The sequence below is a fragment of the Sander vitreus genome, chromosome 15 (genome assembly GCF_031162955.1).
Source record: "Sander vitreus isolate 19-12246 chromosome 15, sanVit1, whole genome shotgun sequence".
Classification (NCBI taxonomy): domain Eukaryota; kingdom Metazoa; phylum Chordata; class Actinopteri; order Perciformes; family Percidae; genus Sander; species Sander vitreus.
The window spans coordinates 748,779-759,922 of NC_135869.1; the positions used below are offsets into that span (position 1 = coordinate 748,779).

Sequence of the window (11,144 nt, forward strand, 5' to 3'; positions counted from 1 at the left end):
CTAGTCCTCTGTAGTACCGACGTAATTCGGTCCGTCACTCACCACTTCGTAGTGTCCGTACTGCGCTGCCAGGTGCAGAGGGATGTGTCCGTCCAGAGAAACGCCGTTCACCGACGCTCCCGAGCGGAGCAGCACCAGGACCGACTCGGGTTTCCCCTGCCAGGCGGCGTAATGCAGCGGACGCATTCCTGCAACACATCAACACACACGTTTGACTTTGTGTAGTCACTGATGCTCTCTTTTCTTACTGGGTAAACTTCTGTTAGCCAGAGGTGGAGGGAGTCATCACATCACACTCATGCATTATAAAAAATATCCGAGGGTTGCTTTAAGATTGGAACTTAAAATGTCCCTAAACTGATTGATTGTGTCTGTCTGTGTGTCTGTCTGTGTGTCTGTCTGTCTGTCAGTGTGTGTGTGTGTGTGTGTGTGTGTGTGTAAGTGTGTGTCTGTGTGTGTGTGTCTGTGTGTGTGTGTGTGTCTGTGTGTATCCGTGTGTGTGCTACTGTGCGTGTGTCTCTGTGTGTTTGTGTGTGTACGTGTCTCTGTGTGTGTGTCTGTGCTTGTGTGTGTGTGTGTGTGTGTTTGTCTCTGTGCGTGTGTGTGTGTGTGTGCTTGTCTCTGTGCGTGTGTGTGTGTGTGTGTGTGTGCTTGTCTCTGTGTCTCTGTGTGTGTGTGTGTGTGTGTGTGTGTGTCTGTGTGTGTGTGTGTGTGTGTGTGTGTGTGTCTCTGTGTGTGTGTGTCTGTCTCTGTGTGTGTGTGTGTGTGTGTGTGTCTAACCGTTGCTGTCCTTGACGTCCACGGTGGCCTGAGCCTCCAGCAGTGCAGACAGCAGCTCGGCGGTCCCTGTGAGCGCAGCGTGGTGCAGCGCCGAAAACCTGACACAACACAGGTCACAGATATTATATATCATAAACAATCAGAGGTCACAGTTATTTCACATTTTATAATCAAGCTTCCTCTTATTTGACCCATTTTCAAAACGTTTCTATATCAGAAATTTTGTTTTTGCTTCAACCAAATTGTCAAAAATAATAACGTGGATGGTTCCATACAACACTCCTCAGAAGTCAAATAAATGATCAGTTCACTACTTTGTGAATTTGGGTGTTTTATTCAATTTAATAGCATTTGAAGAAAAAAATTGATAAAAGAACGTTGAAAAAAAGTGACCATAAAGTCAGAAAAAATCAATACAAATGTCAAAAAGCGCCGAAAAAAAATCGACAAAGACATCATAAAAAGTGATAAATCAGGGAGAAGTGACTATAACTTTGAAAAAAGTAACTAAAACTCGGGGGGAAAAAACAGCGAAAACTGTAGGTTTTTGCCCCCACCCCCCCCACACACACACACACACACACACACACACACACACACACAACACAACACGTGGTGTGTTTATTTAAACATTATATACAGGTATTTTCGGGATCCTGGGCGAGTCGGGTCGACTCAATTAGGCACATGAAGAAATTCTCAGTTTCCGTCTTTAATGGCCAGACGTTGAGTTGATTCAGAGTGGAAGTTTCCAGAGCTCTCCTTCACGTTCACAGCGGCTCAAAGATGTCATGTTTGTCTTGAAACCTGAGTAAATTAAGTACACAGTGACAGGAAACACTGACAAGTTTCCTCATGTATGGCAGCCTTTCTTGCAAGTCTTACCAGACTAAGTTCCGTTATGTTTTGTATGTACCATATGATTTATAGGAACTAAGCCAGGGTGGGCTGTGGGCCTTTTTGGCCTTCTATGTATTATTTGTTGTGTTCTGTGTCACTTTGTTTTTTGTATCTTTTCTCTGTTTAACATGTCCATTTTCATGTAACCGTGTGTGTGTGTGTGTGTGTGTGTGTGTGTGTGTGTATATATATATATTATATGTGTGTGTGTGTGTGTGTGTATGTGTGTATATATATATATTATATGTGTATGTGTGTGTGTGTATATATATATATATGTGTATGTATGTATGTATGTATGTATGTGTGTGTGTGTGTGTGTGTGTGTGTGTGTGTGTGTGTGTGTGCACGTGTATGTGAGTGTGAGTGTGAGTGTGTGTACGTGTGTGTGAGTACGTATGTGTGTATATGTGTGTGTATATATATGTGTGTGTGTGTGTGTGTGTGTGTGTGTGTGTGTGTGTGTGTGTGTGTGCGTGTGTGTGTGGGGGTGTGTGTGCGTGTGAGTCAGGTCTTTGTTTCCGTGTGAGTCAGACGTGGACCTGCAGCTACAGGACAACACCTGGGAACAGACACACCCTCTCTCCTAACCCTCTTCATCATTTAAAGTGTGTGTACTGTTAACTCTTTCAGCCCCGGAACAGATCCACTCATCAGCCTCTCAAACTCTGTCATCAGCTCCATCCATGTGGATTGACCTAAGGGACGTCTCCATCCCGAGTATAAGATCGGAGCCGATTTGGGCTCATCAGGGATCGGCAGCCACAGATCACCTTACTCGTTCATTTCCATCAACGTCAGCTGAGCACAATTCGCAGCAGAACGTAAACTCGCAAGTAGTCTATATCAACGACGTTTCATCATCGGGATTGCTCCGGTGCCGCCGGATGTCCGTCCCCTTCCTCTGTCTCTGTGTTGGCGTTCTAACCTCTGGTGGATTTGTGAGGACTATGGTTAACTGCTCCTCAGATCTCTGCAGGGTAAATCCAGACAGCTAGCTAGACTATCTGTCCAATCTGAGCTTTCTGTTGCACGACTAAAACTACTTTTGAACGTACACATGTTCCACCAAAACAAGTTCCTTCCTGAGACTATTTAGCAGAGGCACCGTGGCTCCGTCTGGAGCTTAGCACCGCCTCAAGACGATTGTGATTGGTTTAAAGAAACGCCAATAAACCAGAGCACGTTTTAGTCCTATCTAGGAATGCTGTGTGGACTAGCCAGACCTTGCTCTGTCCGTCTGTTTGTTTGTTTGTTTGTTTGTGTTATTATGTTCCTGTGTGAGTCAGTTCGCCCATCAGTGGCTCATTTAGAAAGTTTATTAGTTTTGTGACAACATTATATATATATAAATCATGACTCGTGTGAGACTGTGGGAGTGTGAGACTGTGGGAGTGTGTTACCGTGTGTGGTGTATTTGATTGTATCCTGCATGACTCCTCTGCAAATATGAGCTGCTGTATGAGAGCTGCGGCGGTTTTTGTGCCACTGAATGTCACATCTGAGAGTCCTGCCACCCCCCCACATGTGAAGCTCTGACAGGAGAGGAAACAAAGCTACAGGCTACGAGTGTGTACATAAAACAGGCCGAGACATTAGGGGGGGGGAGAGAGCGAGAGAGAGAGGGATGAAAAAAGGCAGAGATGGAGGGCTGTTCTTTCTCTGTGTTGCGTAACGCGAGCGCTGGTATTCACGGGGCGCAGCAGAGACAGCGCCGAGGGCCGCTCCGACGATAATGGATGGATTACTGAGAGTGGAGAGTGGAGAGACAGAGAGAGAGAGCGACAGGAAGAGGAGGAGAAGAACTCAGGGGGGTTTAAAGGGAGCTGGGAGGAAGTCTCCGTGTTGTGGCGGAGTCAGATGATTAGTCTGAAAAAGGAGAGCAGAGTCCCTGAAGGCTGCTGATGAAGAGACGCTCCATTATTAACTCAGGATCACAGTAACATAGAGACAAGTATTCAGATCCTTTACTGCAGTAAAAGTAGTAACGCGCACCGTGAAAATTGGGACTGCATGACACGAGGAAAGTCTGCGATCACGTTGTTTGAATATCACGATAACGTTATTACAGTAGGTGCAATCAATAAACAGATGTTCAAGTGTTCTCAGTTCTGCAGCTTTCAGTCTTCTGCTAAGATACAATAAACTGCTTGTTGAGTTAAAAACTAATGCAAGGAAACCACTTCCAACTTTATTTTATTCAACAAATTGAACATTGAATATAAAAGGAAGCACTAAAAAAACAATGACAGTCACATTTTAAAGTGCCGTTTTCTGCAGTGGTATCGCCTTTTAGTGGTATCGGTACCGACTGCTTGATTTTTGATATCGGGACATCCCAACGGAGTGTCATGCCCCCGGCCGCTGCGAGGTGCGGGCTAACGCTGTGTTCCAGACCCAATTTTTAGCCCGTAAGTTACGACTTCAAGTCACGACTCGGTAGCGTTCCAGGCAAAGTCACGACAAACCCTTCTGATCGCACAAGTGGCTGCTCACTTCACTTGCGTAAGCATGTATGTACAGCAGATTTGTGCGTCTGATGATAAAAATAATGACCTTTGGCACACCATCAAAGCTGGCTAGCTAAACATTGTGCCGTTGGCAGGGTTCAGGTTAGGCTACCTAACGTTAACGTTAGCTAGCGGCTACCTAACGCTGACATTAGCTAGCGCTAGCTGACACTAGCAATTTCTAGTTGGCGACATATTTTGGGCTTCATTTAATAAACATAACCTGTAGTAGTACACAATCTTATGTGTATTGTTTTGATTACAATGTGCGGAATTACTTTGCGTTGCCTATTTATATCTATTTATTTCTATTTCTCACCGTTAATCACCGGCGTCTGTACAGCATCAACAGGGGTTGCCATTGTTGTTTACAGTCAGGTCCATAAATATTGGGACATCGACACAATTCTAATCTTTTTGGCTCTATACACCACCACAATGGAGTTGAAATGAAACGAACAAGATGTGCTTTAACTGCAGACTTTCAGCTTTAATTTGAGGGTATTTACATCCAAATCAGGTGAACGGTGTAGGAATTACAACAGTTTGTATATGTGCCTCCCACTTTTTAAAGGGACCAAAAGTAATGGGACAGATTAACAATCATAAATCAAACTTTCAGTTTTTAATACTTGGTTGCAAATCCTTTGCATTCAATTCCAGCCTGAAGTCTGGAAGGCATAGACATCACCAGACGCTGGGTTTCATCCCCTGGTGATGCTCTGCCAGGCCTCTACTGCAACTGTCTTCAGTTCCTGCTTGTTCTTGGGGCATTTTCCCTTCAGTTTTGTCTTCAGCAAGTGAAATGCATGCTCGATCGGATTCAGGTCAGGTGATTGACTTGGCCATTGCATAACATTCCACTTCTTTCCCTTAAAAAACTCTTTGGTTGCTTTCGCAGTATGCTTCGGGTCATTGTCCATCTGCACTGTGAGCGCCGTCCAATGAGTTCTGAAGCATTTGGCTGAATATGAGCAGATAATATTGCCCGAAACACTTCAGAATTCATCCTGCTGCTTTTGTCAGCAGTCACATCATCAATAAATACAAGAGAACCAGTTCCATTGGCAGCCATACATGCCCACGCCATGACACTACCACCACCACCATACTTCACTGATGAGGTGGTATGCTTTGGATCATGAGCAGTTCCTTTCCTTCTCCATACTCTTCTCTTCCCATCACTCTGGTACAAGTTGATCTTTGTCTCATCTGTCCATAGGATGTTGTTCCAGAAATGTGAAGGCTTTTTTTAGATGTTGTTTGGCAAACTCTAATCTGGCCTTCCTGTTTTTGAGGCTCACCAATGGTTTACATCTTGTAGTGAACCCTCTGTATTCACTCTGGTGAAGTCTTCTCTTGATTGTTGACTTTGACACACATACACCTACCTCCTGGAGAGTGTTCTTGATCCGGCCAACTGTTGTGAAGGGTGTTTTCTTCACCAGGGAAAGTATTCTTCGGTCATCCACCACAGTTGTTTTCCGTGGTCTTCCGGGTCTTTTGGTGTTGCTGAGCTCACGGGTGCGTTCTTTCTTTTTTAAGAATGTTCCAAACAGTTGATTTGGCCACACCTAATGTTTTTGCTATCTCTCTGATGGGTTTGTTTAGATTTTTCAGCCTAATGATGGCTTGCTTCACTGATAGTGACAGCTCTTTGGATCTCATATTGAGAGTTGACAGCAACAGATTCCAAATGCAAATAGCACACTTGAAATGAACTCTGGACCTTTTATCTGCTCCTTGTAAATGGGATAATGAGGGAATAACACACACCTGGCCATGGAACAGCTGAGCAGCCAATTGTCCCATTACTTTTTGTCCCTTAGAAAGTGGGAGGCACATATACAAACTGTTGTAATTCCTACACCGTTCACCTGATTTGGATGTAAATACCCTCAAATTAAAGCTGAAAGTCTGCAGTTAAAGCACATCTTGTTCGTTTCATTTCAACTCCATTGTGGTGGTGTATAGAGCCAAAAAGATTAGAATTGTGTCGATGTCCCAATATTTATGGACCTGACTGTATGTGTGTGTAACGTCAAAAACTGTAACTGGGAGTACAACGATCTGGTACGAGTTCACGGGTAGTAAGTTACGGGTTTTTCGACTGCCGTTCAAGGGCACTTTCACAGATACAAAGTTGTGAAAACACGGGTTACGGATTGCCTGGAACGCAGCATTAGCCACGAATGTTTACAACATCTAGCTCCGCCCCTTTAGTGTGTTTTATCCAGTAAGGGGGACGGGACCCTCGCTGGCGCCTGTTTGCGGATGCAGGTAGACAATTCCTCCTCTGTCCAGCTCATCTTACCTCAGACCTGTTAACAGCTCCGGCTCTTCCCTCTGCCTCCCCCCCCTTCTTTCTCTGGGAGAACCAGGCCCTCTGTGACCTCACCTCTCATCACAGCCGCCACTCAACATCGGGGGGGGCCCTCTGCGGAGCTTTCAGACTATTGTTGCTGGTTGTTTGAAAAGAAGTCTCTAAATTGTTATTAAAAAGGCGTCCCACAAGGATCAAGTTGAGGTCCTCTGCTTTTTTTTCCGCTAGTATTGAGTGTTGCGATTTCTTTTCCTTTCTTTAACAAAAACATAAGTAAGGCGCCCGACGAGGTGTCCATTGTCAGGTATTAATGGACGACAGCGAGGCGTGAATTGTCTGATGCGCAGCGCCGAAGTATACCATGGTCAATTGCCAAATAACATATTTTAAAAACATAAGTTTATATTTTAACTCGTTTTACAATCGAAATCTAAAGTTTTTCCAAACAATAACTCTGTTTCCCTGGTTATGCCTGAGGGTTGGACTAATACCTGGAACAATCATTCCCATCCCATAAGATTCTCATGCAATGCAAACGTTATTCCCTACTCCAGGAAATAGGAAGGACCTTAGATACGACGTGCCACCCTTAACAACGGGAGATATTTATATAGTCCGCTCAGCTCGTAGAACCATTCACAGGGTACCCCCAGGATCCTCCAACTTAAATTCAAGGCTTTTTAAGACCTTTTAATACCATTTCAAATTAAATTAAATGCCAACTTCGTACCCATTCCGGGAAAATGTAAAATCTGTATATATTTTTCAACCCTAGAGAAAAGTAAGCTACTTGAATTAAATAAAACATTTTATTTAAATTATCATATAATTGTAAATATGACATATATTGTCATATTTAATACAATTTATTGGATTATAATATAATATAATCCAATAAAATAAGATATATTACACTGCATAATGAGCACTTTTACTTTTGGTACTTGATACTAAGTATATTTTGATAATACTTTTATACTTTAACTTAAGGGAGATGTTGAATGCAGGACTTGTAACTGACAAGTAATTTGTAACTCTACAACACAGTTTTTTTCTACTTTTACTGCAATACATGATCTGAGTAAGTCTTCCACAACAGTCGTGCATGAAAACCTGCAGCAATGTTTAACACTGAAAACACACAGCTCAGTTTAGCGTTTACTTGCAGCTCTGCTACAGTAGCAGATAACCGTTAACGTTACCTGCCGGTCACATCGTCTCTAAACAGTCCGCTCGCACTGAAGTCCTACATGGATCAACAGATGTTAGAGTCCAACGGCTGCTCGCTCTGTTTGTTATAAGACGCACACCGAGCAGATTAATGCGCTCACAGATCCAATCTTTGCAGTTGTTACCGCTATGGACACCCTGCAGCCAATCAGAATCAAGTATTCATGCGCGTCGGACGGTTCACGCCTCGCCGTCGTCCATTAATACCTGACAACGGACACCGCGTCGGTGTTAACCCTTACATAATACACTTCTGGAGACAATATATCATGAGACATTTCTAAAAACTGATTGTTTTCTAAGAAGAATGCACATCACACGTCAGTCTAACATGTATTTCATTTGTAAAGAACAAAACATGGATTTTCTGCTTTCGCAGTGGTACCGTATGAACAGAATATATTAAGGTCAATCATCAATATTTTGGTGATTGACCTTTGACTTTGATGATTGAAGTTTGTGTCAAAACATGGAGGCTGTTCTATCAGACACGGAGGCCGTTCTATCAAACATGGAGGCCGTTCCATCGGACATGGAGGCCGTTCTATCAAACATGGAGGCCGTTCCATCGGACATAGAGGCTGAACGGCCGTTCCATCGGAGGTAGAGGCCGTTCTATCAAACAAGGCTGTTCCATCGGACGTAGAGGCCGTTCTATCAAACAAGGCTGTTCCATCGGACGTGGAGGCCGTTCTATCGAACATGGAGGCCGTTCTATCGAACATGGAGGCCGTTCACTGACCCGTCAATGCCCGGATGTTCACTCCCTCCCAATCTCACTTCAGTGCAAATAAGTTATGACTTTTCCTCCTCAGAGGTCTGAACAGATTGAAGTGCTTTAACAGCGTGTTGCTGTTCACAGCTCAGATTTTGGCTCGTTTGTTTGATGTTGATTGTTACTGAGAACATTTACAAGCTGTGCTTTATGAGTGCCGGTCGGGCATGTTGGCACACAGAGAACATTTTACAGTTGAAAGATCACACAGACGTCCCAACACAGGGTGGAGCACGTATTCAGATCCTTTACTGCAGACATACCACCCTGTAGAAATACTCTGTATTTACAGTTGTGTGTCAGGATATTTGAACAGAAATTGTCCATAGAACGTGATTCACATTTATATTTCTGAAAAAACGGAATGAGTTTCTGTCGCAGCAGCCAGACAGTTTTATCTCCTCCCTCCTTTAGACGTGTGACGGCGGCCGGCAGCTCAGGGGTGTCCCCCCCCCCCCGAAACAAAAGAGCAGAGCTCCCACCATCGCAGACTCATTCCAGCTCTGCTCTCCATAGAAACACAAGCAAACAACCAGCCAACGGACTCAGAAACTAATTTGTCTCACAGGGACGCAGAAAAGAAAGCGGTTTGTTTCCCACACACACGCAAACATACACACACACATACACACACACACACACACACACACACACACACACACACACACACGCAGTACTTATTATTTACATGGACTGTACGCTGAAAGTACTGATTATTTACATGGAGTCTGGTGGGTTTGGTGATGGTGATTTCAGGGCTGTTTCATGTTAAACTAAAAGTTACTCTTTAAAAAGGTCTATCTCTGTGGGGATCCTTTCATAATGTTGTCAGACACTTAAAATAATAATCTGAGTCTGTCAGCGGCAAAAACAGAACTTTTAGTGACTCTAACTGCTGCTGAACATTAGTCCTGTAGGGTTAGATTACAGCTTGGTTCTTGTTTAATAGTGGACCAGTTTCACAGATGGTTGTTCCCATCAGACACTCAGACAGCAATGCATAGGAAAATAGGGTCCAGTTTGAAAAACAAAGACAAAGTTACCTATTAATATCGTAGTTTTACTTCCTGTCTCTCCACAGAATAAAACTTTCCCTCCAACACCAGCAGGCTGATACACCTGGAGAGGAGGGGCCGCAGACTCCCACAGTGTAATTAATCCCTCAGAAACTTGGCGAAATGTAAAACTGTGTGAGCCAGGAAGAAAGTATGTCAGCCATTGTTCAGCTGAGGCGAGCTGGATGCCTTTCTGTTTCATTAAACACAAACTCCGGTTCTGCTCTTGTGTGTTCTTCTGTTCCGAGTGTCACCGTTTCGTTTGTTCGCTCAGAGTGCTGCTCTCTGTGTCAACACGATGTTAGACAAGAGACGCCATTAAAGTTTAACCATCAGATGAATGAATTAAACAAGAGATCAGACTGCAGACGAAGCTGCACACGTTTACTTCATGAATCTCTTTTAACCCTCCTGTCAAATGTGACCCGTTTTCAAAGTTTCTAAATAAGAAATATGGATTTCTTTCAAGCAAACTGCCCCAAAATAACATGGATGGTTCCATACAACGCTCTTTGCAAGTACAATTAACCCTAAACCCAACTGTCCCGTTATTCTTTACCTAAACCATACTGTCTTGTTCTTTTCCCGCGTCACGTAAATGTACATTTTATAAGCCCCCCACCATCTGTTCCTAAACCTAACTGCGTCAAAAGTGACACCAATAGTCCCGACCCAACGCGTTTGAATAAAACGCGTTTAGATCTGGCGCTAAAGGAGACTTTTAGCGCCAACAACAAACGCCAAAGGCACCTGACCAAGCGTCCGTGTGTTACGCGATGGGAGTGAGAATGTGATGAATCAGCGGTGTAGTCTACGTAATCTGAGGTATACGCAGTAAGTAAAGCTCCAGGATTTCCGTATAACCACAAAAAAATGTGCAATGATACGTTAACAACATAGTTTTGTGACAGAACTTTCACTTCAGCTATGTGTTTTCGCAAATACGGGTCTAGTAATGTGAGCGCAAACTGAACAAATGCTGCAGAAGATGCAGAGAGACTAACGTAGTATACTCACTACAATAAACTAGACTACACCACTGGGTCTGATTGACTCCTTCCCCTCACTACGGCTCTGTGAACTCTCTCCTGCCTCGTCTCTCAGCTGTCAGCGCTGCATTAAGTCATCCTGGCTCTGTCCGGCCCTCTGCTCCCTGGCCTTTGACCCCGCTGGGCGACCCTCTGACCCTCTCAGGGGGCCGAACAAAAGAGAGGGGGACAGTCGACGGCGCCCAAGGTCTCATGTGTCTCTGCCGCTGGTGTTTAACGGCGCTCTCGGACTCTCGGGAGCTTTTGTTATGACGACAGTGTTGACTTTAAGGCTGCGACAGTTGTCTTTTATCAGGTCTGCGAGCAGACAGGACACACTTTCTGCTTCTGAAATATAAAAACATTGACAAATTTGACTGTATTTTGTTCAGGAAATGTTCCTTTACTAGGGCTGAATAAGTTCCTTGATTATCTCGAATAATTCCACTACTATCGATGCAAATTTGGTTAACGTTGTACCGATTTAAATTGACACCCGCCAACACGCCAAATGCGGGTAAAAATTTAACTTTGGCGGGTATC

The 11,144-nt window shown here is 44.0% G+C and overlaps 1 protein-coding gene across 1 annotated transcript in view; it reads right to left on the minus strand.

Annotated features, from left to right (window-relative positions):
• Positions 1 to 11,144, minus strand: part of caskin2b (CASK interacting protein 2b) — an 83,371-nt gene continuing 72,227 nt past the window's right edge. Inside the window, exons 4-5 of the mRNA XM_078269271.1 lie at positions 781 to 878; positions 1 to 188 (exon numbers count right to left, since the gene is read on the minus strand). Of these exons, the coding sequence (XP_078125397.1) occupies positions 1 to 188; positions 781 to 878 (286 nt within the window). The remainder of the gene's footprint in view (positions 189 to 780; positions 879 to 11,144) is intronic.